This window comes from Chrysemys picta, chromosome 9, assembly GCF_011386835.1.
Source record: "Chrysemys picta bellii isolate R12L10 chromosome 9, ASM1138683v2, whole genome shotgun sequence".
Classification (NCBI taxonomy): domain Eukaryota; kingdom Metazoa; phylum Chordata; order Testudines; family Emydidae; genus Chrysemys; species Chrysemys picta.
The window spans coordinates 66,215,571-66,242,160 of NC_088799.1; the positions used below are offsets into that span (position 1 = coordinate 66,215,571).

A 26,590-nucleotide genomic window follows, 5' to 3' on the forward strand; every position below is an offset into this window, starting at 1 on the left:
ATAGTTAAACAAAAGTGTCTATGCGGGGTTTGCACAAGTTAGATGTCTTACTTTATGATCAATCTGGTAAAAATCGTATTGAGTCTACACACATCTGCACTGGTTTAATTAAACTGGTTTTTAAAAGAACAAACCCTTTGAACTGGGGCACATTAGTGTATAGACAAGACTGCAGCAGTAATAATTTAAGATTTACTTAAGTGTGGCCCTAAAATCTCTGATACCCATTTTTCAGGCTGGTGCTGACTCTGCTGGCTCCCAGCAGTACAGAGGAGAGCTGGTTGTTTCCATGAAGTACATCCCATCTTCCAAACACCCAGGGGCGGGTAATGGGAAAAAGGGTGAGTGTCTGAGCTGCTGCAGAACCTCCGCTCATAAAGTAATATGTGAAAACAGACCCAGATGCTAATCCACACTGGCATCCAGGATGTAATCCCAGTCTCCAAACATCCAGAGCTCATCCGGAAACAGGAACTGCTTGTTGTGTTTTAAGGAAGAAGCTAATCCATTAATGGACCAAGCAGCTGTAATATTTTAACCTTCAGCTCTGAAATGTGACTCTGATCCATGATGATTTCAGCAGTGCTACTAGCTAGGCTTTCCTTCTATGCAGATTCAGCCTGAATGGTAGTGGCTGCTATTGCAGTAAAGCTTTGATGCAAGCTAGAGCAGGGTTCCTGGGTGGAGAGCTGCATTGGCAATCTGCATCCAGTTTGCTTCTGGAGTAGATCAGCTGCCTTTGTCTTATGTTGTGGGACAGTTCTCCCAAGATCCAGGACCTAGCCTGAATCAGGCCAGGCAATTCAGGGTCAGATAAAACACAGCAGGCTGGGACCTGTACATCTATTACAGATGAGGATGTCCGTGGGCCAGCCTCTCTGAGATTCAGCGAGCCAGCAGTTCTATTTGTATTACCTGGGTGTCTAAAAGCCACAGTTGTGGACCAGGCCTGAATTGTACTAGGTGTTGTACAAACACACAACAAAAACTCTCCCTGCCCCGAGGAGCTGACAATGTAAGTATAAGACAAGGGACAACAGATGGATACAGATAACTGGAGTACAAGGAGTCCACATAACAGCCAGTGGTCCTTGCACACTAGCAGCCTTAATGCTGTCAGGTTTTCTGTAGGTGTCACGGCAAAGGAGAGTTTTAAGGTAGGTTTTGAAGGAGGACAATGAAGTAGCTTTGCAGATGTTTAGAGAGCACCTCCCAAGCATGAGGGCAGCATGGGAGAATGCACTTAGGGGCTTGTCTGCAAATTTAACAAGTGAGCGATGGAAGCTGGCAGCATGGGCCAGCTGCAGGTGAGGATTGATGGCTCAATAGTGAACGAGAGCTTGACCGTGAAGAGTCTTGCAAGCAAAGACAAGCTGCTTATGTTTGATGCCAGTGGAGGGATGCAAAGAAGGGGTCACATCCCATGATTGGAGAGAAGCTGTGGCTGAAAACATGGATGATTCAGACTTTCTCTTCCAGGCAAACGGGAGGAAGGAGGCGAACTCCAGGTCTGGATTAAAGAGGCCAAGAACCTTATAGCTGCCAAATCTGGAGGGACCTCTGACAGCTTTGTCAAGGGGTGAGTGTGTCGGAACCATGCCAGTTACAGGGGAGATGGACAGCACCTACAGAACAGCCCTCCCAGCTACAATGACCATGGATAATGCTTTGCAGTGGAGTGACCCAGGGACCTGGGAATGAATGGGCCTCTCTGTCCCCAACTCTCTCCCAGCTGCCTGGTGTTGGGACTGGGGTTGAGGGTTGTGTGTTTATGCTGATGAGCTTGTGCTCCTGTTGTGGTGAAAGGTCCTAAATGCTGATGGGAGGGGTCTGGAGCAGCTCACCCCTACGTGCTTCAGAAGTGCTGAGCATCCACAACTCAGCTGAAATCTGCGGTTTGTCACCGAGAGAATCGCAGTGTGGTCCATAAACTTCCTTCCGGTGCCTGGCCACGGAGGGGTCCTCTATCAGAGGCGCAGAGAGGCGAGTTCCAGCTCATGGGCATGGTTGGAAGTCACAAGCCAATATAACCACACAGACTTCCCCGGGGGAGGGGGGGGAGCTATTAATTGGGATTCTCCATATGTAGTAAAGAGGAGAGGATGGAAGTTAATAAAGTGCAGGCAGGAGCTGAAGAGAAACAGTTCCATTCAATTACATCATGCAGGTAGACAACTAAAAACTGACATTCTATAAGTGCTTGCATACAAATGCTAGAAGTCTTAGTGCTAAAATGGGTGAACTGGAGCACCTGGTATTTAAATGAAGCTATTGATATAATATCACAGAAATTTGGTGGAATGATGAGTCAACGGGACACTAATACCAGGGTACAAAATGTATAGAAATGACAGAATGTTGTGCTGATGGGGGAGTGGCACAATATGCAAAAGAAAGTGTAGAGTCATATACAGCAGAACCCCGTTTATCTGATCTAATTGGGACCAAGGCCAGATCGGATAATCAAAAATTTCCATAACTTGGAGAATGGGAATGTGCAAGGCTGCAGCACCATCTAGCAGCCACAGAAGAGATCGCCTGCTTTTGGATGTGTGTGTTGGTTGTTCATTTAATACAAAGACAGTTAATGGATGGTTGAATAAATGGGGTTCTGCTGCATAGTAAAAATCTTAAATGAATCACTGTGTATCATAGAATATCTAGGGATAGAAATTCCATGCATGATTAAGAATATAGTAGTAGGAATATACTACCACCCACCTGACCAGAATGTGAAATGCATAGGGAGATTAGAGACTATAAAAATAAATAGCTCAATAATAATGGGGGACTTCAACTATCCCCATATTGATTGGGAACATGTCACCATGGGATGGAATGATAAAGTTTCTAGATACCATTAATGACTGCTTCTTAGAGCAGCTAGTCCTGGAACTCACAAGGGGAGAGGCAATTCTTGCTTTAGTCCTAAGTGGAGCACAGTATCTGGTTCAAGAGGTGAATACAGTGGAACAATATAAATTTACCTGTGGGGTAAATCCCTGTGGGGGAGGAGGGGAAATACCATAAAGCCCATCACAGTAGCGTTTAATTTAGGAAAGGGGAACTACACAGAAATGAAGCTAGCTAAACAGCAATTAAAAGGAAAAGTCACAACAGTGAAATACCTGCAAGCTGCATAGAAACTTTTTAAAACACCAAAATAGTCTCTAATTAAATGTATACCGCTAACTAAAAGGAATCGTAAAAGTACCAAAAAAAAAAAAGCCACCATGACTAAACAGAGTAAAAGCAGCTGACAGAGGCAAGAAGGCATCCTTTAAAAATTGGAAGTCAAATCTTACTGAGGAAAATAAGTGTAAAAGTATAATTAGTCAGGCCACAAAATTTGAAGAGCAACTAGCAAAAGTCTTAAAAATGAATAACGCCCCAATATAAATCCATGGTATGCCCACACTTGAAATACTATATTAGAAATAGAAAAGGTACAGAGATGGGCAACAAAAATGATTGGGGTATGGAACAGCTTCCATATGAGGAAAGAGTAAAAAGACTGGGACTCATCAGCTTGGAAAAGAGATGACTAAGGGACAGGTTATGATAGAGGTCTATAAAATCATGACTGCTGTGGAGAAAGTGAATAAGGAAGTGTTATTTACCCTTTCTCATAACACAAGAACCAGGGGTCACTCAATGAAATTAATAGACAGCAGGTTTAAAACATAAAGTACTTCTTCACCCAACACACAGTTAACTCATGGAACTTGTTGCAAGGAGATGGGAAGGCCAAAAGTATAACTGGATTCAAAAAAAGAATTAGGTATCTTCATAGAAGATAGGTCCGTCAATGGACCTGGGTGTCCATATTCTGGGTGTCACAAGGTCTCTGAACGCCAGATGCTGGGACTGAACGTCAGTGGGTGGATCACTTGATTGCCCTGTTCTGTTCATTCGGTTTGAAGCACATGGCATTGGCTGCTGTTGGAAGACAGGATACTGGGCTACATGGACCATTGGTGTGACCCATTATGGCTGTTATGTTCACACTCCAGCTGACTCCCATGTGTTGGAGCTGCACTGAAATCACACAGCCTCTTCCCCAGTCACTGAACTACTATTGGATGGAAATTACTTGGCCAAATCCAAAGCTGTCCCTTCGGCACTGGGTGTATTTGCTATAGTCTGGGGCCCCAACCCCACTTGGGACCACTTGTTTGGGTCCTCTACAGCTCTAGAGAAGAACTGATCCCTGCCTTGGTGGGCCCACTATCTGAAATCCCCTAGCCTGTTATCAATCTCCTGAGCCATCATGGTCTCTTCTGCTCAGGTGGGAAGGGAGTTGCTAACTATATTAGGGCCTCTCCCACAGCTACCTGCTGCCGCTCCGAAACAGGGCCACCAAGAGGAAGACTCCTGTGATGAAGAAGACCCTGAATCCTCACTACAACCACACCTTTGTCTACAATGGCATCAGCCCAGAGGACCTGCAGCACATCTGTCTGGAGCTGACTGTCTGGGACCGTGAGCCATTGTCCAGCAATGACTTCCTGGGAGGAGTCAGGCTGGGAGTTGGGAATGGTGAGCTGCCCCCTGGTCTCAGTTGTTGGCTTGGGAACGGGGCTGTGCACTGCAGTAACTCACCTCTGTCGCTCCCTTTCTCTCAGGTATGAGTAAGGACCAGGTGGTGGACTGGATGGACTCCACAGGAGAGGAGATGAGCCTGTGGCAGAAGATGCGCCAGTTCCCGGGCTCCTGGGCAGAAGGAACACTACAGCTCCGCTCCACCATGGCCAAGCCAGGAGCATAGCCATAGCCTGGGTGCTGGGCCTGAAACCAGCTATACAAGGCAGCACCAGGCGGAGGCAACAGAGCCAAAACCATGGCACCAGCAAGGGCCACATGTAGGATCTAAGGGAGTGGGAGCAGGCTCTGGCTTTCACCTGTGTAGTAGTAAAGCTAATTGTGTCTTCTGCAGGCTCAGCCTAACAGCCTGTTCTTGGCAGCAGCTTATTTTATGTAAAGGGTTTTTGTCTCCTAACTTGGCTGGAATTGAATTCCATAGGGTCTCCCCCCTTGCAGGGGCTAAGTGCTTTTAAAACTTGTTTTCTTAGTTTCTTCACCTCTCCCATGTAGTTTGTTTGATTGCCCCACTTACAGCTTCCACAGTTGTCTCCCCTTCTCTGTCCTCCTGGGATGGTGCAGATAGAATCAGACTGTACAAACTAGAGGCTGCATGAGCATAAGCAATCAATATTTGGTATGTAGAGCGTGAGAATACCCAGTGCTGTTGAGACACAGGCTGGTGTGGGGAGGGAGAAACGAGCCCCAGCCTGTTACAAGACTGTCCTCTGATCAGGCTATGGTGTTTGTGTCACTGGCAGAGGGGAAAGCAGCTCAGAGCTCTGTGCTGATCTCTGCTGGGGGAGGTGGCTCTGAAACAAACATCCACATGCTATTGATCTGAGCTGGTAGCTGGGTATCAGTCATGCTGGAGCTGCAGGACTCTGGTGGGGCAGTGGTCCATTTCCCCTTATGCTGTGGGTTGTTAGCAGTCCTTACTGTTGCTTCTGCCCCCCCCACCCCCCACGCCAAGCCCTCCCCTCTGCCCAGCACGCCCGCTCCAGCTATTTTACACAGATTTATTCATTTAAAATACAAAATGTTGTGGGGGTCAAAACAGTGCCCAACAAGAGAGCAACAGCCCCTCTTGGAGGAAAGGAAAGGCAAATTCTAGGGCATGAGTTAAAATCCACATCAAGCAACTGTCTGGGAGGGCAGTCTTTGTACTGGCAGATGAACTATAATGCCTGCTTGGTTACTGTGTCAAGGCTCACCACAAAGGGCCATCTGTTTTAATAAAGGTTTTCTTGCTGCTGCCGGTGGTGTCAGGACTAGTCATTCACAGGGGCTGGCGGGGGGGACTTACTGCTGTCTCTGGGAGGGAGTTCCTGGAGCTTGGTATGAAGGGCAGGGAGCAGCATAGAGAGACCAGGAAAAAGCTGCTGCCAATAACTGATGAGAATAGAAACTGGTCTGCCTCAGCCGGCTGCCTTCCACTGCAGATTGTTGTCTGCGGCTATCAGTCTTAGCGCGGCTTTGTGGCAGCATGTCCTCGAGCTGTGTCCCTGAGGGTCTGCTCCAGGGAAGAGGTAGACTTTGAAACTTGCAGTTAGATGTTTGCTGAGCTGCCACTGGCTGAGCGGCACAGCAGGGGCAAGCTCTGTCAACCCTTCACTGCTACCTGCACTCTGCCCCGTGTGCTGTCCTCGTTTCACCTCACTACCCATCCCCATGTTCCTTGGAGAAAGGGAATGATGGGTGGGGGCAAGAGAGACGGGTTACAAACCTGTCCCCTATACTACTGGCCTTTCTTCAGTAGATAAGTGTTGGTGAAGTCCTGTAATGAGGCAGGAGAATGGGCTGTGGCCCTAAGACCATTGGCCAGGCCTTAGGGTGCAGGGAAGTTGGGGGCTCTGGGCTGCTGGGGTGGTTTTGCTCTTAATGAACCAAACACTTCCCCACCTGTTTTTAAAATAGGAAAGAAACTTCCTGGGGGGCCAGATCCTGCTGCCTGAGGAAAGTTACAAGGAGTGGCCTTCACCAGCTTCAGTTCCTATCTGAGCCAGGTGGCCTGCTCCCCATGTGGCTTTCTTTCTACTCTCCAACTCTTACCTCGTGCCTGCTTGGGTCTAAACAAAGCCCAGCCTTTGTGGTTGAATGTCTTTCAAACATCTTCTGTTCCTGCTCTGGGATTGTGAAGCCATCTTCCCTGGAGAATTGTCAGGCTCTTGGTGGTGGTGGGCTACAGCTGGCCTAACCCTCTTCCAGCTCTTGGTAACAAGCCTCATGCAGCAGGGATTCATAGACTGCCCTGGGCAGCCCCACTGTCGGCTGCTGTCATCCCTTGCCAGAGCATCCTAGTTCCACCTCTGGTGGCTTCACAAACATGCTTGATGTGTTTGTCATGATCTGATTTAGGTAGGGATTGGTCCTGCTTTGAGCAGGGGGTTGGACTAGATGACCTCCTGAAGTCCCTTCCAACTCTGATATTTTATGATTCTATCTGTATGATGTGCTGGGGTAGAGTGCTATTGCTGGAGCCACACGTCCTCTGCCAGGGGGCTAGTGTGCATGGGCATGCTGTGCTAGCACTGCATGGCAAACCTGGCCTGGGGTGCAGGCAGGGCATTCTGCATGGCTGAGAACCCTACTGCTGTTAGACATGCTTGTTTCTTACAAGAGAGGGGAATGAAATAACAAGGGAGGTGACCTAAGTTTACCCATTGATGATCTGCTCCTGAGATGCAGCAGCTCCTGCTATTCCAACCTGAGCTCAGACCCTGCTGGGCTTGTGTTCCCTCTTTCCTGACTGTCAGCCTCCCCCTGCTGGTGATAGTGATGGTTTGGGCCTGGGCAGAGGCTGATTTGGGGGAGGGGGAGGGAATGCTCCCAAACTCCTCTTTTCTCCTAACCTCATGGCTGGCCTGGTGCAGTAAAAGGCTGGTGTGACGTTGGCTTGGCCCAGCTAGCTCCCCCCTCCACTGAAAAGTCTGTGACCTTTGACACTGTTTCCTTCCTCACAGCTGACCCAAGATGATGCGGAAAGGGAATTCTCAGTCCTCTGAGGTTATGGGGTTCTGAATGTGAAGGGGTGGGAGCATTGGCACCTGGACTGCAGGGATCTGCCCCCACCTGTGCAGAGTCACTCATTCACACATGTCCCTGCTTTGTGCTCGCTGGGTGACCTCCTGGCTGCTCAGCAAGTAGGTGTCAATGAAGGTGAAGAGCTCCTCAGGGGTGACGGGCTCAATGTAGCGCTCGCGGTCCACGCCCTGCTTGTCGATCAGCACCATGTTAAAAGTGGAGCGCGTGAGGTGCAGAAATTGTCTGGAAGCAATGAGTGGGTAGATGAGAGCCTGCTATGCCCATAGAGACTGACAGCATTTACATACGTACAACCCAGTTCCCCACTGCCAGCACTCCAACCCCTGAGAGTTGGGTTACTGACCGCTGGATTTTGTGGGACCCTCTGGTTTTCCACAGGCCTGTGCAGGATAATTTAGGGCTAAGATACCACCCTGCTGCTCTGTGAGGATAGCTCAGTGTCTGACATAAGCAGGTGAGGGCTGGAATTCACTCTCCCGGCTGCACAGGCAGTAGGATCTGTCATTTGCACTTGACAGGATTCAGGCCACCAGCACTCAGGAGGATGGGTGCCTTTCCTGCAAGCAGGTGTCTCTAATGACTCTGTAGCTGCGCTCCACCACAGTCACTGCTGGGACACTCAGCCCCAAAAGCACAAGCCTCCCCCCCCCCACTCCATGAGCTAAAGCAGTAGCTACAGGATTTCTAAGGAGCAGGCTCTTACGGTTGCTAGGAGCTGCCCCAAGACTGATCCAGTCATCCACCCCTGGCAGTGTATTGCACCCACAGGTTGAGCTATTGTGGCTGTTCACCACCCCTGATACCTGAGCTCCTCGATGATGTCAGCTGAGAGCTGGTGTTCACGGATGCGGCCCACCTCGTGGGGGGGCTGCCCCACCAGCTCGAGGATGGTGACATGCCGCAGATCCAGCCCACAGGTGGCTTGCTGCAGACAGGAGAAGAGCCAGTCAGATGCTGTTTCATGGGATTGGGGCTGTCGGAGGCGCAGGCGAGAGGCTCACCTGCAACATGGCGATCTGCATCTTGTAGTAGCGAGTGGAGGGGTCAGGAGCAGAGACTATCAGGAGACGGCGTTTCTCATAGAACTGATCCAGGAGGCCAGCGGCCGAGTTCACGTCCACGTTGATCTGCATGGCTGAGGTGGGAAGGTGAGTTCATGAGCGCAAACAGGGAGGTGGCTAGTGGGGGCTTCTGACCCCTGCTCTGTCTGCAGGATCCTAGTATAGCCTGCCCGAGAAGTCAGCTGCCTTCCCCCAGCAAGCCGATGTCTTGCCTGGATTGGGGCTCTCTGTTCTCTATCAGCAGGAACCATTTCACCAGCTTCTCCAGGAGAGGGCAGCAAATATGCCAGGGGAGCCACACCCCATTGTCACATAAACCAGGGAGTCTGCGTCTCACCCAGTCGAGAGCAGCCAGGAGCGGATGGCTTGCATCTCATCAGCCTGAGAGAGAGAATGCCCCAGGGCCAGGCCATGCCAGCCAGGCCATGCAGATCAAGGAGGAACCCAGTGCCTCAGCAGACCAGACCTCCATCTCAGCGTTGAATGTGGTTGGGGACTTCACGGTGGCCAGCCTGGCCGGCTACGTTGCATTACTGCTCTAGGAGTGGCCAGCAGGAGATGGGGACTAGCCAGGGGATATAACCTAAGGATGGTGATTGTGACTGTTTTAATGAATGGCTGAAAACAGGACAGCTTTGAGTCTTTTCCCCTTTCCCCGGGCTTATGCTGGGGCAACTCCAATGGCTTCTGTGGTGCTACCCCTGATTTGCCCTGGGATGAGAGGAGTAGTAAATCTTGGGCTTTGTAAACAATGGTATGAGCAAGATGAATGGGGTGGTGCAGGGGAGCCTTTGCCTAGCCCAGTCTAGGGAGAGCAGCAGGTTCAGGGTTCAGTTCCAGTACCATGGCCATGGGTCTCCTGGGTTTTAAATAGTACTTATGAAGAGGAGAGGGGGATTTTCTATAGGCAGCGCAGGTGCTGGGATTCCCATGCAACCTGACCTGGGCCTACGCCACAAGACTCAGATCTGGATCCAACCTGCCCTGGATGCAGGTGGTGTTCAGATCCAGGGGTTGGTTTGGCACATGGCGCTGAGAGGGGTCAGCTGCCAAGTCTGGATCTGGATTCCAACTTTCCCAAAGGGCAAGGGGGTTGAGGTGGGGGTTTGGTTCAGGCCCATGTGTGTATCTGAAACAAGGCCAGTAAGAATAGCATCATCCCCAGCTCTGCCACCAGGCAGGCTCTGACAACCAGTACCAAAGTGAGCCCTGGACAGGGCTGGCTGGTATTAACAAAGAGAGAAAGAAAATGAGTGAACTTAAGGTAAGGGGCTGCTGGACAAATCTAATTCTGACGGAGGAGGTGTGGGGGCTGTTAGAGACAGCTGCACTATACTCCTTCCTTTCCCTTATCCAATTCATCCAACCAGCCCCTAAGGCAGCACATGCTGCACTGAGGGCTTCTGTGCAGTTGTTTTCTAAAGAGGTGATGCACAGAGAGTGTAATGGCCTAGGGGCTGTCCCCTCCACGTTCCCGCCTAGCGCGTTAGAACAACCAGAGAAGAGAGCCATTTGGAAGATCCCCTCTCAGGTTTGTCAGCAAGCGTGGGGCAGGCTGGGACAGGGCTCGGGGAGTTTGCTCAGACTGAGGCAAGCTGCTCAACCTGCCACTGCCAAAATGGGGGAGGCAGGGTCGGTGCAACCTATTAGGCGACCTAGGCAGTTGCCTAGGGCGCTAGCATTTTAGGGGCGGCATTTTCTTCGGCGGTGACTGTCGCGGCCGGACTTTCGGCCACCCCAGTTGTCGTCAGCATTTAGGCGGAGGGAGCTGGGGCAGGCGGGGTGTGGGGAGGGCCGCCTGCAGCAAGTAAGGGGGGGGGGTGGCACACGGGGAACTCCCTGCCCCAGCTCACCTCTACTCCGCCTCCTCCCCTGAGCACACCACCCCGCTCTGCCTCTCTCCCTCCCTGGTGCTGCAAGCCTGGGAGGCGGGAGAAGTGGAGCAGCGATGGTGTGCTCGGGGAGAAGGCAGAGCAGAGGTGAGCTGGGGTGGGGAGCTGCTGCATGGCTTCCCGGGCAGGGGGGGAGCTGCCAGGGGGGAGGCACCTCAGGGCAGAGGTGGGGAGCTGCCACATGTGGGGGGCACCTCAGGGCGGGGGGCTGCTGCAGGGCGCAAGGTGGAAGTTTCGCCTAGGGTGCGAAACATCCTTGCACCAGCCCTGGGGGGAGGCATGGGTGACAGCTGCCATCTTGGCCGAACACATCCAGAGCTACAAGCAGCTACAGCTTGAGCTCAAGCTCTGAGGTAATCACAGACTCATCCCCACTGTGGATCATGCCCAGAATGAGGCTCAGAGTCACATGCTCAGCAGTAGGTGAGACAGGCTGGGCCAGAGACCCAAGAGGACCGTTGTGGGATGCTATCCCTGTTTGCCAATGGCTCCCAAGCCTTGGCACTGCCATTCCTTGTTTCCACCATAAGTGATTTTCCACCATAGAAGAGAGGAGGCTCCACATCTGGATGGAGGGGGATGTCCCTCAGCAGGAGGCTGGCTGGGGGATGCTCAGGCAGTGCGGATGCTGCCAGGAAAGCCCTATGCTCACCGATGAATATCAGGGCCTTGATTTAATGAGCTCCTGGGAACTGGAGACAGAACAGACCCAGTTCAGCACAAGGGGGAGCTGCCTGATTCATAAAGCCCTGTGCAGGTGTCCTGGTGAAGGCAGTTCAGTGGTTTCCAGGCTATAGCCTCAGCCTGCACGCAACCCCGCCAGCAACTCTCCCCGTAACACTTACGCACACAAATGGGCTGGGATCCCGACCAGTGGCGGCTGGACTGGCAGACGCGGGAGGGGCTCCCTTGGCGTTCATAGCCCCCATCACATAAGTACTCGCATGTGGCACCGTAGTTATTGCCTTCAGAGGTGCAGCTGAGGTAGCCGTGCTGCGGCGGCTTCAGAACAGGGCAGCGTCTTACTGCAAAAGGGAGAGTGGATGTCAAGGATAAGGGACGCCTTGATCTAGCACAGGCTGCAGTGCTGGAGGAGTGGGTTAGCCAAGGTGCCAGGAGGCCCTAGAGGGATTTGGGCCAGGAATGACCTGAGTGCCCATAGCTCCAAGAGAGCCAGGGATGCAGGATTGGGGATTTGGCACCATGTGTCCTGGGGTATGGTCAGAGGTCATGAGACAGTTAGGGAGAGTGGGAGAGAGTGCCAGGTGTCCTGGAATGGCTTGGGCTTAGCAGGGTTCGGATGGTGGCAGGAGCACAGGACCTGCAGGTGACACTGATCACATGGGGGACAACGTGCAGGAACCAAAACTTGTTCCCACACATCCTTAGTGTGAGTGCGGCTCCTGAGCCCACGCAGGGGAAGAATCGGCTCCTCCAGCCAAGGTGTGAGGAAGCTGGGGTCCCAGGTGCAGCAGGTGACCCATCCCTTACCTTGGACTCGGACGATGAATTTGCAGCTGGCTCGGTTGTATGCCTGGTCGTAGGCGATATAACGGATAACATGCTCCCCCTCTGGAAACTCAGACCCAGGTTCTGGGCCCCGGAGTGTCACTCTGGACCCAAAAGAGACAGAGTTGCTTCAGTGTGCGGTGCCTTTCCCCCAGCTGGGCCTTTGTTTTGATCCCTACGAAGCGACTTCAGGGCAACAAAGCCACCAGACCCTGTTTGAGCTGGGGGTCCTGCAGCCCTCAGCACTCACCGTTTGATGATGCCATCAGCAGAGTCCTTCACATGGGGTGGGTCCCAGTACACAGTGGCTGTCAGCTTCTCTGGCTCCGCCATCCTCTCTCGTGTCTCCGGGCATCGGATCTTGGGGGGCTCAATATCTGCCCGAGCAAAGCAGAGAGAAACTCCAGGGGAACCACGTGGGGCAGGGCCACAGTACAGGGTAGGTGACGTTCAGCAATAAACCCTGGGAGGAGGCAGTAAAACCCACGGGGGCAAGGAACTAGGAGAAAGCACAGGGACATGCAATAGTTCCCTCCCTAGGGAAGCTAGTCAGGGTGAGCCATGCAGACAGCAATGCCCCCTGGGGCAGAGACCCAGAATAACCCACTGAGATGCCATGCCCAGTGTGAGGGAACTAGGGCAAAGCACAGGGATATGAGTTGTTCCTTTCATGAGCCAAGCAATCACCTTAAACTAAGGGGAATACAATGCCTCTGGGGGAGGTAAGCAGGGCAAACCATGGGAAGTAACTTTGGTACAGCAGTCCCCAGTGGAAGGTATCCAGGATTAGCGGGGGTTTGTAATCCTCTGGGAGTGAGGGGACCAGGGATCAACCATGAGCACAGTAATATCCCCACAGAGCAGGCACTTAGGAGACACTCTGGGCAATCCTAGTCTCTAGGGCATATGTGCAGGATGAGCCAGGCTGGCAGTAAAGATAGCAGGGTGAGAATTTACCTACACAGATTGGCTCGCTGCCGCTCCACCGCCCGTTCTCCATGCACATCCGGCTGCGGTCACCCTCCAGGTGGTACCCGGGGAGGCAGGAGTAATCACAGTGAGAGTCCAGCAGCGCCCCGGCTGAACACTGGTAGGAGCCGCTCATCACTGCCGGCAGCACATGGCACCGGATCTCTGCAACAGAACAAGCAGATCTGCTCAGCAGACACAGGCGTGCAGAAATCCCTCTGGGGGCAGCACATGCTTCGGTACTGCAGCACTGGGGTTGGGGAGGGTTTGGAATAACACAGAACCAGACAGGATGGCCTTGAGCTCAGCTGCTGTGGGTCATGGGGTGGCTTGGCTTATAGGGCTCCTGAGTCTTTTTTCCATTCCAGCCCTCATGCAGCTTTGCTAATGTGGGGCAATAAACCCCAGGGAAAGCTGAAGGAGGGGGAGCGGGACATGGAAATGAAGGGCCTTCTGTCCAGGCACTCAGACATTAGTGATGGTTGTAGGACTTAAGTAGGGTGATCCTGAAAGAGTCTGTAATGGCATGTCTAGCCCCACACTGGCAAAGAAAGAGTTAATTGAAGCCAGAGAGCAATTAGTGCTCCAGATGCACCTGGCCCAGCTGAGAGGCATTGGGTGATAAAGAAAGAAAGGAACCTAGGCAGGAGAACATGGAAAGAATGGGTCTTGGGGTGCTGTCTGCAGAGGGAAGCCTAGCTGAGGGTTAGGAAAGATTGTGGGAAGGCACAGGAGAGGAGCAAGCTCCTGGAGTGATCCTGGACAAAAGGACCCAGGAACCCTTCCATCCCCCAGCTAGCAAGGGGGTATAGGAATCTCCTGATTCTGGTATGTACCTTCTGGTTCACCAAAGAATGCCAGGTCAGGTCTTAAATGATAATCAGGGTCATGATGGTCATTAAGTTCGTTGTGAAATGTCTTATATAGGCTGAAAATACATTCTCCAAGTCTGTATCAAGGCAGAGTTGGCAAAGAGCCTTTCTGTTAGACATGTAAATTAAACACAGTCAGCCAACACAGTGGAAGCCCCATTTACATACAAAGTCAAGGGGTGTGTGTGTATATGTGTGTGAGAGAGAAATCAACTGGGAGGCAGTACATGGGAGAACAAGCCACAGGGATTATCCTGGTTCTGGCACAGACAATGAACTTTGGGGATATAAGGAGAAGACAAGGAAGACACCCCTTGATCCTGCACCTAGGAATGACGGGCGGCATGACGCTATTTGTGAAAACTGGATCCAAACCCAAGTTGGCTGAAAGGCTGAGAAGAACATTCAGGGTGCGATGATAAACTTCTTTAGACAGAAGATTAGTGTAAGTTAAGTTTAGTCTCTAGAAATTGATTTCAGATTTTGTTTTATATGTAACCCTTTTGTTTCCACTATTCTCACTATCAAAAGGATAGCAGTTCTCTTGGCTCTCGAAACTGTGATGGTAAACTTATCATGGTTTGCACTGTCAATATATCTCAGTGCTGTGGTATTGCTCAAGTAGCTGATCCTGAGCTGAATCATTCAAGCTGGTGTGTGCGCTGTTCCCCTGGGGCAGAAGACCTGGTAGTAAGGGCCGGCATAGCCTGGAGGAGAGTGCTTGGAAGGCTGACAGGCTGGTGGTAACAGGGAGCTGCCACCTAGTTAAGCACAAACACATTTTCCTCCCAATGCAGGTAGGAGGAGTAACAAGGTGACTCCCAGTCCTGGGCACCCTGAGAACCATCACAGACCTGAGGAGGTAGGACCTGGGGTCAGGTTTCTGGTGGAAAGAGACATGGACACAGAGAGCCTAGGGAAGGCAGGTAGGAGCTGGGGCTCCAGGGAGAAAGAACTCTCCAGAGCCCGGGAATGGGTTGGGGACAGGGCCCAGAACCAAGCCACGGTAGGAAGTTCCAGCGGGGCAACAAGAATGCTGAGGAAGCAGAGCTTAGCTGCCAGTTACAGGATCCCTCTGCTGGAACCCAGAGTAGAGGAAGGATCTAGGTTCCCCTAACTGCCACCAAGGAAGGTGGGGTGAAAGCCCCTGAGGTAAGGGGTGGAAAGACTATTGAACCCAGAGTCGGGGCGGAAGGCCTGCTGTAAGGTCACTGGACTATTGTTTGGTGGGATTCTCTGTTACCCAGAACGGGACCTGGGGCAGGCTAAGCCACGAAAAGAAGCCGAGCACCGCAGAAGTGCCAAAGGAGAGCCTGCTAGGCTGTACCCAGCCAGGAGGGGGTGCACTGGCCAGTAAGTCAATTTTCTACAGAGCCCAAAATGCTTTACAAGCTGCGCACTGCAGTGGTTCTCAGTGTGTGGTCCAGGGTGCTGCTCAGAGCCTTTCTGGGTGCCTGACAGAGGGGCTGCTGCCCCAGCAGGTGCCACCTGTCAGTCTCCAATGTGGTATCGTCACCCAAGCATTCAGAAATGAGTCTGGCTTAGAAATCATGAGAACTTTTAAAAGAATAATAACTGTTGGGGGCTTTGTCTACTGGTTCCTGAGCCCTAAGGGTGTGCCTGTGTCACATTCTGCGGCTTTTCTCCCCAGCCAGGAGGACTGGGACCCTACTTTTTAATGAAAGCTGAGACTCTCTCCTAATCACACGAGTCCCGGAGCTGCGGCTTTAAGACAAATATCAAATATCAGGAGACTTGTGATAAAATCATGAGTCAGAGACATTGTCACTGCGACTTCCTGTTAGGAGCCTGTTAGGAGCTCAGGCCAGGACTCCTTTAGGGCTTCCAGGGTTTGGTTTTGACCAATGCAATTTTAAAAAGCCCTTCCTTACTCTGCCCCCTGCACAGATGCTTCATGTCTCTCTTCAGCAGGCTCTTCCTTTGATGTAAAAAGAAAGGCGATTGCAACTGATGCAACACCAGAGCCCGGGGGTGGCAGCAAATAAGCAAGAGACTAGAGCAGGCAGTAAGCGGAGATCAGGTCCTAATGGACATGAAGTGCTGCACCCAACACAGACACCAAACAGTCCCTCCCCATTGCCTCTGTCGTGTAACCCAGCACTAGTCACCATAAGGACAGCATGCTCACACACCCCTTTCCCATACAGGACTTACGTCTGCAGTAGGCAGTGCCAGACCAGCGCCGGCTCGGCAAGCACTGCACTGACCTCCGTCCTATTAGCCGGAAACCTCGATCGCATGAGAGTTCGCAGCGCGTCCCCAGGCTGCTGCGGTAATTCCCTCCCCTGGGGGAGTAGCAGGTCGCCTCTCCGTGGTGGACGTTTAATGAATAGCACCACTGGGGAACTAAGGAGAGAGAGAGAAAGGAGAGGAGATGTCAGTGCTAAATGTTCAGACGGGCTAGTCTAGCTGGGCAAACTCTGTGCTTCATTTCCAGGGTCTTGGGGCAGCATGTGGCCCGAATAAGGGGCAGCCCAGCATCCGTCCCGGTCAGAGGTGCACTTCTATGGGCATCTGGGAGCCATGGGGAAGGCTTGGGATGACTTCCCCTGGCCTGGTGAAAGCTCACTGTGCAACTGTTACCTCGATAGTCCAAGGCAGGAGCTTGGGGAGCCTCTTCCACATACACTTCATTGTTGTACCTCTCAGTAGTGTCATAGCCAGAACCTAGTGGGAGAAGAGAATGGTGAGGTGGGGTTTCAATCTGAGTGTCATGCTTCTGCATCCCACCCCTGATTCTCCCTCAGAATAGCGTATGAGGTGCTGGGGGTCTGCAGAGAAATGGTGACAGGAGCTGCGCTGACGTTGGGCTCTGGGGAATTATCCCTCTCCGGAACTCCTGGAAAAAGACTTGCTCCCTGGGCAACATCTGCTTCCTACAGCAATGCCTCCCAGTGTGGGGCCTCCCTCAGGGGGAACCATCTATGGACTCTGACTTCCTCCTCAGCATTCACAGCCCTTATTAAGATACTGTCTCCATCCCCCTGGCAACCTGGAATGCCTGTCTCCTCTCAGGCTCCTTGGTACCCAGGAATGGTGTGCTGAGGCAGACACTAGACTGAGAGGAGCAGGAGGGGAAGGCCTGCCTTGCCACAGCCAGGGGGGTAAAACACTGCCATTCAGAGCTGGTAGCACTTCACACCCACTCCGCACTGGTGTGAACGACTGCCTGAGGTGCAGGGCCAGGGGGAATTAGGTCTGAGGGGTGTGCAGCAGTGGGTGCTATCTGACGACAGTGGTCACATATTATACCCACTGTGCATGGGTAAAGGGCTGCACCAGCAGCAGGCCTAGAGTCCTGCATGGATTGGCTGCTGGAGCAGTTTGGGGGTTGTGCTCCTTTCTCGCTGACACTTGATTCTCTCACTCTGTCCCTGTCTCAGCTCCTCCACAGACAGGGCCCCAGCCAAGCGCTGAAGAGGGAGCACATCCATGCAGAAACCTCAGCCCTCAGCTGGCAGTGACGTGGTTTGTGTGGCTGGCACTGTCTAGCAGACTAAACAGCCTGGTGTGCCTGGCTCATTAATGACAGGAAGTGGGTGTCGGAGCGGAGCACAGCTGGACAGGGGACAACTCAGTCCTTTCATGAACAAAATTCCAGGAAATCGTGTCCCATCACTCCCCCTCACACTCCCGCCACGGAGTTATGGGGCGAGTGGTGGGAAGAACAGGATTGGGTCCCCACTCCTGTGCGACTCAGCAAAGGGAATGCTCACTATGCCAGGGCCGGGACACATGCAGACGTCCAGAGCTGAATGAACATGGAGACCGAACTTCCCTCTTAGCCATGGCCAGCAGTGGATGCATTTGAGCCCCAATGAATGAAATGGGCTGACGAGTGGCATTCTCGAGCTGTGAGCTCACCTTTCAGCTGGATTTCCTTTCATTCCAGACTCTTTCTTTCCCTCTCCACTCCAGTGACTGCATGTGAGCGTGCTCAATTTTGCTCCTATTTTTTTTTTTTTAATGCCTGTGCCCCGTGCATTGTTTCTGAATTAGCCTTGAAACCAAATGTCTGTGCTAAGCAGGATCCCAGATGTTTCTCTACAAGCTCAGCATGCAGGCTCCTGTGAGGAAGAAGTGGGGAAAGAAACCCCAGCTCAGAGTGACCAGGGAGAGCGCATTACCCTGGCCTCCAGAATCGGAGCACTACAGGCTCTAGGGGAGCGGGGTAAGTCTCACTGAGATCTGCTCATACCATCCCCTGACTCACACTCAGTCCAGAGACTTGCCTTCTCTTTTTCTCTCCCTCCCCTGCTGAAGTGCTGATGGGTGGGGGATGAAAGGAGAGGGGTTGTCACCTGAGCACACTCCATCCACCAGCACCTCTGAAGAGCCTCCATGTTGGGGGAAGCTTTATGAACCATAATAATACAACTTCCCCTACCCGTTCCTGATCCCCAATTAAATTGCCCTGTTCCTCTGACCCACTCGTTTCTACAGAGCCTTTCACCCCAGAGCCCTTCACACACTTCATACATGCAGTGCCACTGAAACGCAGCCACCTCTGGGCAACCAACCAACATGCAGGGAGCCTCCGGAGGGGAAGACCGTGGCTAGAACATCGAGGCAAACCCCCTACTCTGCTGCAAAGTGCTGTGAGATCTTTGATATCCACTCTAAGCAGCCAGCACCTCAGTTTTTAAGGCTCACACGCAGCAAAGCGTGTGGAACTCAATGCATCTACCTCATAGGAAAAATGGGCTGACTCAGCCCTGCTGGGATTTGAATGAACGGTTGCAGGGAGTCTCACTATTATAAACCTGATGCTGAGGCCACAGAGCCTTCCCCTCCAGGAGAGAGTGATGCATACATGGAAAAGTGCTTTTTCATCCCCAGTCTGTATTTATTGAGTGATTTCATGGCTCAGTATGAATCAGGCAGAGAGCAGAGCCTTGAGACAACAAAGCAGGGAGGATCTATCTGTGCAAGGATGAGCTGGGGGTGGGAACTGAGACCAATCTAATGCATTTGGGGGTCAAAGCTCTCCAGGGGGGTTGCAGAGGCCTTTACAGTGTTGGGGGGGAGGATCTGGGCCTCCTGAGAGCCCCTCCCATGCTAACCTGGCAATGGTTTGTAGCTGGGACGCTGAGGCAGAGAGTTTGGTTTCTATAGCAAACAAGCTGAGGGGTTGTAAGTGGGCAGGTTAGCCAAGGATGGGAAGAGGCTCGGGTTTTGATCTGTGCAGCTGTTCCAGACAAACAATCGCCTGCCAAAGACTCCCGAAGGAGCTGAGGGCATGTGGAAAAATTTAGTTCCTGCCACTGTGGCTGGGATGGGGGAAGTTTGTTGTTTACTCCTCTTTGGATGTGTTCCTAACTCCAGCACTGGGTCGGTCTCTTCCCTCCCTCACCCCCAGCAGAGAGACGCCAGGGCCCTCTGAGCAGTCATGTCAACCTCCCGGGGGTAGGTTTGTCTTTTGTTATCCCTAGTCCCCTAACCCAAACCTGCTCCCTGGCACTCAGCAAACCGCTGCCCTCAGGGCACTTTAAGTGATGCTTTAGTTGACTCCCCCGACACCTCCACAAGGAGAGAGAGAGAGAGCACCTTGCTGAGGTTCCTCTGGCCTCCATCAGTAGGCCTTGAATCTGTTCCAAACTGGGTCACCTTTCCCGGAGTGCCTGGAGGAAAAAGGGTCCTGGGATTGGCTGCAAGGCTGAACTCAATCCTTTATTCCAGCAAAGTCAGAGCTCCCCACCATGCTCCCTTTCCCCTCCTTCTTCACCAAACTCCCCTAGTGTTCCCAGCTATGAACTGTACCTGCTTCCCTCTGCTCTACTCATTTACTCTCAGACACCACAACAGGGCCACCCAGAGTGGGGGGGCAAGTGGGGCAATTTGCCCCGGGCCCCACAGGGCCTCCCACGAGAATATAGTATTCTATAGTATTGCAACTTTTTTTTATGGAAGGGGCCCCCAAAATTGCTTTGCCCCAGGCCCCCTGAATCCTCTGGGTGGCCCTGCACCACAAAGAAGAAAAGCAGCTTCTCCTGTGCCCCGAGAGAGTCCTACTCGCCCCTGTCGATTCCTCACTCCCCTGTAGCGCCAGCTGCTGTTGACTAACTCTCCTGTGCTGGGTGGACACTGACCTTCATACCATGTTGATGACACCAGCCTGGTGAGGAAAAGCAGCAGAAGCGGTGCTTCTCCCTGTGCCATTCTAGCATGTAGGGTGGGCCCGGGCCACGGGAGCTAGCACCTTGCCTGGTAGTGCACTCTGATGTTAGCAGGCAGGCTACAGCCCGGAGAGCCCAGCAGGCAGCAGTGTAGACTGGTACCTAGAATAAAGGGAAGTGGGTTTAAAATAGAACAACCCCTGGCCATTGGTGTGTTATTGACCCACACATGCTTGTATTCTCCCCTAGCTTTGCTCTCCAGTCCATGCTGGTCAGATCCAGATTTTTCCCTAGTAGTGTCCACCCCAAGCATTCAAAAATCACGACTCAGATCCCTTGCAAGCATGAGTCGCTTTAAAATCATGAGATTTTGAAAAATAACAAATTCTGGGCTTTTTTTATGTGCCTCCTGGGGTTTTTGAGCCCCCAGGGAATCATGTTTTCAAGCTTTTCTTTGCAACCAAGAGGGCTAGAAACTTCCTTTTTAAAAAAAATTAAAGGGGAGGTTCTCACTGGATCCCCGAGCTTTCAGAAATCCCCCCAAAATCATGAGACTCCTGATAAAATCATGAGAGTTGGCAACACTGTTTTCCACTGAGTCAAGGGCTTTTTAATGTGGAGGAAATTCATGCTGAAATTAGAAAGGAGTAAAACTCATTACTAACTCCAAAGTGGGTAGTTTGAGACCAGGCCCCAGGTTCTGATAAGTGACTCTAATCTGGGCCCATTTCTAGCTGAAATTCACCAAAATCTAGAGCACATGCAGATGTTATTTATTAGAATCAAAGGGCCCAATTCACCATTGCCCTACATCTTGTGTGATCATTTGCACCATTGCAGTGAGTAGAAAGACTACTGGAGCAGACAGGGCCGGCTCCAGCATTTCTGCCACCCCAAGCAAAAAAAAAAAAAAAAAGCCGCGATCGGCGGCGGCAATTGGGGGCGGGGAGGGGGAAAAAAGCCACGATCGGTGGCGGCAGTTCAGCGGCAGGTCCTTTGCTCCTAGAGGGAGTGAGGGACCTGCCATCCCCGAATTGCCTCAGGTGCCGCCCCTCTCCCTTGGCCGCCCCAAGCACCTGCTTGTTAAGCTGGGGCCTGGAGCCGGCCCTGGGAGCAGAGCGTGAGTGTTTAACATCTGCTTAGTGCTAGTGCAAAGGACGGCACAAGGCAAAGGGAGATTGGGCCCCATATGAACAGATAGAAAAGTGGAGGTTATGGGAGAGAGGATAAACCTTCAAGGGAAGAGGCCAGCTAAATGTACTGATTAGTAAGACGTCTGTCCAGAGCAAGAAGAAGGGGGTTTTCTGGAGAAGGGCCTTGCTCCAGACTCTCCAGCATGGGGAGAGTTTCTTTGTGACTGACTCTTCAGGTTTGTTTGCTGTCTGAGTTAGAGTTTCACTCTCCTTCTGTAGGATTCAGTCAGTGCAGAGCCTGGAGGCAGATCCACTGAGTGAGGGCAGGTGTTAGGGCCAAGGCAGGGGAGCTAACGTTATTTACAGACAGCTTGACTGGAACAGGCGTGGAAAAAAAAATGTGTTCGCTATTTACTGTGGCTTCAGGTCAGTGCTACTGCAACAGAATGAGTGCAATGGAAATGCATGAGGGAGGGGGAACTGGGGTACAGGACAGAGAGAGGGGAAGGAGGGCAGACAATGAAAGAGACTGAGATCGGGGGAGAGACACACAGACAGACCGATTGGTTACCAGGAGATCTTTACTCAGGAACTGCAGGTTGGCTGGATGAGGAACCTCTAACAAACACAGAGAAGTAGCCAGGCAGACTGAGCAGATTGACAGGCAGCATTTGAGTAGAAAAACAAAATAAGATAGAAATTCCTGCTCCTTCTTGGTGATGCTGATCTGTATATTTAAAGACACTCCCCACCCCCATATTTCTATTCTTCCAAATCCTCCCTTTAGCTCAGGGGTTCTCAAGCTGGGGGTTGGGACCCCTCAGGGGATCATGAGGTTATTACATGGGGGGTCGCGAGCTGTCAACCTCCACCCCAAATCCCGCTTTGCCTCCAGCATTTATAGTGGTGTTAAATATATAAAAAAGTATTTTTAATTTATAAGGGGGAGTCACACTCAAAGGCTTGCTGTGTGAAAGGGGTCACCAGTACAAAAGTTTGAGAGGCACTGCTCTAGCTCATATCGCTCTAGTGTTTTACACCATGCTCATCACCTTAGTACCTGAGCCCCTCTGGGGCCTTCTCTAAACAGAGGAGCCTGTCCGGTCACTGGCAACAGTTGAGTACCCCTAAGCATTTACCTGCTATATTAGTGAGAGTCTTGCAACCAACTGCTGGGATCCTTCCCCTGCCTCTGCTGGAGGAAGGTGCCTGGAGGGAGGCTTGTCACACAGCATGCAGCAGGAACATCTGTCTATCCTCAGCTCCAGGGGAAGCCTGCTAGGCAGTATAGCTTAGTTCAAAAGCTTTCTGTATCCATGCTCCCCAAGTCCCTTTCCCATGTGGATAGAAGTCAAATGGCTGGTTAAAGCAGATCTTACCTGCTTCACTGCTGCTCCCTCTCCTTGCCTTCTCTCTCCTCTCAGCCTGTTCAGGAAACTTGTGCTTTAACTTTCCCAAAGTGCGTGGTTTGTTCCTGCATCGTCTGAGACTCAGCTAACGCTGCCCAGATGTTCTGCGTCTGCATCTGCCAGACGTTTCCTTAAAGCTGTACTGTCCCCCAGAGAGGAGGAGGAGAAAAGAGAGAAGGCTAGGGAGGAGGCCCCCAACCGTGGCTGAAGGGCTGTCGCCCTATGCAAAGATCTAAGCAGCTAATCTATCCACTGAAGACCAAATATGGCCTGCAGCCCATAGTTAGAGCAATAGCTACTGTAGCTAAGCCTGAGACTAGGATGTGGAATACTGAGGGCTGCAGATTTCATGACTCATGAGCAGGCTCTGCAATCCAAGGTACAGCAGAGCAACATTTCGTAGGCTCCACTGAGGGAAAGCCACATGGGAGCGACTTTACCATTTTTCTTCTGGTTGCACCCTTCTCAAATCCATGCCCAAAGCCAAGGATCAGGGTGAAGCATGCAGTGTCTGACATTGGGTTGGGTGTAAATTGGTGCCAGTTTACACCCGCAGAAAAGCCGGCCCTAGGACTTTTTTCATTGGAGCAATTTAAAGATTTTGCATCTTTGAAACACTTCCCACACGCCCTTCCAAGGTAGGTAACTTCGATTATCTTTATCCCCATTGTACAGATGGACAAAGCGCAGAGAGTTGCCCAAAGCCACAGAGGACATGAGCATCAGTGGAATTCAGAAGCTCCCAGCTGTCCTGTGCTCAGATCACTAGACTGGGCTGAATGCATCTGAGCCATCTGATTCTTATAAATCCAGGGCATTGGGCAGATGCTCTGATAGGACACTACAAATGTCTGCTGGCCACAACCATTAATATGATGGCTCCTGAACTACTCTCACAGGGGCATGACACTGCTGCAAATGAAAAGAGAGAAGAGGAGACTAGAGGGCTGCTGGCAGAGGTCCAGAAATGAATATAGTCATCTGCAGCATAAGTAGTTTCTATATTATTATTTCACGGCCACGATGAGCAGTAAGATGTTCTTCTCCTCTCCAAATCCTAATCAATGGAACTCCTCCAACTACAGGGTGACCAGATAACAAGTATGAAAAATCAGGACAGGGGGTAATTTGCACCTATATAAGAAAAAGCCCCAAATATTGGGGCTGGCCCTATAAAAGTGGGACATCTGGTCACCGTATCCAGGTAGAAGTCTGCCTACTAGCTCAGAGTGCCTCCAGCTGGCTCTGGAGGTAACAGTTTCTAGCTGTGAGTAGTTTGCAATCTTCACAGAGTAGGTTGATTGAATTTGGAGGGTGACAGAGTCAAAGTGGAAGTGCCACAGAAGTGCCTCTGGCTGCATTTCAAACAATGTCCCAGTTAGATGTTGTGGTGCTGCAAGTGGTATGCAATCTGGCAATCGGGCCCTATGCCCATCCTATGTGGTGAAAGGCTGCAGGAAATGTATGGGTACTTTATTGAAAGTACTCATTAATGTCCCTCTCAGAGAAAGTAAGTTGCCAGCAACATTCAAACAAGCTATAGTTTAGATATGCTCTAGAAAACAACTGTGAGCACATTAGTATCCTAAACAGCCGTCACCCAGTCTCTAACCTCCCTTGCTGGGAAAATTCACTGAGAAGGTTGCACTCGGCCAACTGAAACAATATTTGAAATCCCCAGGATCCTTAGAGCCCATCCAATTCAGTTTAGAAGTGGGCCACAGACCAGAAATGGTGCTCAGATTCCACCATGATGAGTGTGGTATAAACAAACACCTAGACAAAGGAGGGAGAATTGCTGTTGTTAATGATCTCCTCAGGGCAGTGGTCAAAAGCCAGGTCTTTTATGACATGGCCTGATTTTTTTCAGTGCTCTTCCATCATAGGGTATTGCTAACATGGCTGAATGATCTGGCAGGGTGGAAAGAATCCCTGCAGAGTGGTTCCACTCAATGCGTTCCAAAGGATCCCAGAGGGGAAGTGATGGGTGACTGCTTCTCCTCTTTGAAGGCTCCCAACTGTGGGGACCCAAAGTTACAAACCTGTCACCTCTCCTTTCCAACATCTACATGAAGCTAGTGGTTGGGACTGTGAGAAAGTGCTGGTGTCAGTGTCATCCTATGCTGGTGATAATTCTCACTTCTAGGTCTCCTTTTCATGATGTAGACTTGAAGATCATTGATAGACTCATCCAATGCCTGACAGAAACTAGGATGTGCAGAAAAACCAGCTGGCTGCAGTTTAAACCAGACAAGATACAACTGATGCTGATAGGCAAGCATTTAGAGGACCTAGCAAAGCCTATAGCTACTCTAACACCTGGGATGGTCTGTGGTCCGGGGCTGTTGCTCTTAGCTTCTTCATGATTGCACTGGTCCCCAGAACAGCAGTCTCACTGAGAGACAGCAAAGAGACTGCGCCCCGTCCTCTCAAATGCAAATCTCACCTCAATCATCCATGCCACTGGGACCTCTCAGCCAGGGCCGGTTTTAGGAAGTGCGGGTCCCAATTCGAACATTTTCGGTGGGGCCCCGGTAGGGTGCTAACAAACAAACAAAAAATGTAAAAAAAAAAAGCCTTTCATTTCTTCCATGCATTATTTACTTTCCATAACTATATAAATAATACAATTATATATTGTGTACATTGCGTCATATATGCTGTTGATCGGTTATTAATGAGCTCGGTTTCACATGTATGGGTCCCCGCCACTCCCTGGGGGTATGTGCACATGTGTGGGTCCCAGCTGCTCCCTGCCCCCCTCATTGAAGCAGCAGTGCAGGGTTACTGCCCTGGGAACTGCAGGGCACCAGTGGACATAGGGCTGGCTGCAAGCAGGGCAGGGGATGCAGGGCTCGTGCGGGCAGGGGTGTGTGTGGGGCTGGCTGGCTTCAGGCAGGGCTGCAGGGGGGTGCGGCAGTGGTTGGCTGGAGACAGGGCAGAGGATGCGGCAGGGGATGGCTGTTGTCAGGGGGTGCGGCAGGGGCTGGCTGTGGGCACGGGGTGCAGGGCTGGTTGCAGGCAGGGCAGGGGGGCGGAGCTGGTGCAGGCAGGGCAGGGAGTGCAGGGCTGGAGGCAGGGCAGGGGGTGCAGCAGGGGCTGGCTGCGGGCAGGACAGAGGTACAGGGCTGGCTGGAAACAGGCTGTGGGCAGGGGATGCAGCAGAGGCCACTGGAGCCCCAGGCCCTTTAAATTGCCCCCTGGGGAAGCCGGGCCACACCAGTGCACGGGGCCCAATTCAGGGGAATTGGTTGAATTGGCCTAAAGCCGGCCCTGCTCTCAGCTGATCTATAGCAACAGGCTTAAACATGAAAGCCCCATAGAAACTTCAGCTAGTCCATAGGGGAGCTGCCCCCCCTCCCATCTGAATACGGTAGGCTGATGTGTATGCATTTTAGCTGTGCTCTGTGTGTGCTGCACTCGCTGCCATTCGCTTACCAGATGAAATACAGAGAGCTCTACATGAACTAGTTTAAGTTAATGATGGCCTCTCACCTCCAACTCCCCATGAGACGCTGGAATTCCCTGTCCCACAGGTGGTGCTTGGGGAAGCTGGAGGCTGCGTCACCGTGTTCTCACTAGCAGGGCATAGTATTGTGCCCCAAGAACCTGTAGGTGCCAACTGCTTCGTCGGCAGCCTCTCTGCGTCCCCCTCTCGTCTCTGTTCCCCGACTGGAAATTGTTATGATTGATTAAGGGATGGTCTGCTCTAAAACAGCTAGTCAAGCTGAGTTACTTTCTGCACCCATGGGAGGGTAGGGAAGGGAGTTCACCACAGGCTAAAGTTGAAATAAACCAAGCTGAACTCACTTACACCCCGGCTGACTTTAGCCCATAGTTAGGACTGCATCCAGCGATCCTCTGCCATAATAAATACCCCTCTTTTCAACCGCCTCTAACTTGGGTATGAAGCTCTGGCAAGAGCGCAGCTTGCAGGGCGGGTTTGCAAACCTCTGGGATGTTTCTGAAATCGGGAGTTGTG

General features: G+C 51.7%; 2 protein-coding genes across 9 annotated transcripts in view; one reads left to right on the forward strand and one right to left on the reverse strand.

Moving 5' to 3' along the window:
* The window catches only part of SYTL4 (synaptotagmin like 4), a 22,960-nt gene extending 17,123 nt beyond the window's left edge, over positions 1 to 5,837 (forward strand). For 5 of the 6 annotated variants that reach the window (XM_005288332.5, XM_005288333.4, XM_065556458.1 and 2 more), the window contains 4 exons: positions 236 to 341; positions 1,480 to 1,579; positions 4,331 to 4,539; positions 4,626 to 5,837. In XM_005288332.5, the coding sequence (XP_005288389.1) occupies positions 236 to 341; positions 1,480 to 1,579; positions 4,331 to 4,539; positions 4,626 to 4,768 (558 nt within the window). In that variant the 3' untranslated portion in view covers positions 4,769 to 5,837. The remainder of the gene's footprint in view (positions 1 to 235; positions 342 to 1,479; positions 1,580 to 4,330; positions 4,540 to 4,625) is intronic. The other variant, XR_010590227.1, reaches the window with a different exon arrangement.
* SRPX2 (sushi repeat containing protein X-linked 2) lies at positions 5,587 to 26,550 on the reverse strand. 3 transcript variants are annotated; one of them, XM_065556462.1, is made up of 12 exons: positions 26,423 to 26,550; positions 25,055 to 25,150; positions 20,040 to 20,228; positions 16,534 to 16,617; positions 16,105 to 16,296; positions 13,046 to 13,222; positions 12,339 to 12,465; positions 12,071 to 12,192; positions 11,425 to 11,604; positions 8,628 to 8,761; positions 8,430 to 8,551; positions 5,587 to 7,848 (listed from the first exon to the last, which is right to left on the reverse strand). In XM_065556462.1, exons 3-12 carry the CDS (start codon positions 20,107 to 20,109, stop codon positions 7,668 to 7,670), a joined length of 1,389 nt encoding a protein of 462 aa, XP_065412534.1. In that variant the 5' UTR covers positions 20,110 to 20,228; positions 25,055 to 25,150; positions 26,423 to 26,550; the 3' UTR covers positions 5,587 to 7,667. The 3 variants fall into 3 exon arrangements, with proteins under 3 accessions (XP_065412534.1, XP_023959494.2, XP_023959493.2); XM_024103726.3 differs by lacking the exon at positions 26,423 to 26,550 and adding an exon at positions 26,104 to 26,243; XM_024103725.3 differs by lacking the exons at positions 25,055 to 25,150; positions 26,423 to 26,550 and adding an exon at positions 22,579 to 22,726.
* Between the last annotated feature and the right edge of the window lie 40 nt (positions 26,551 to 26,590).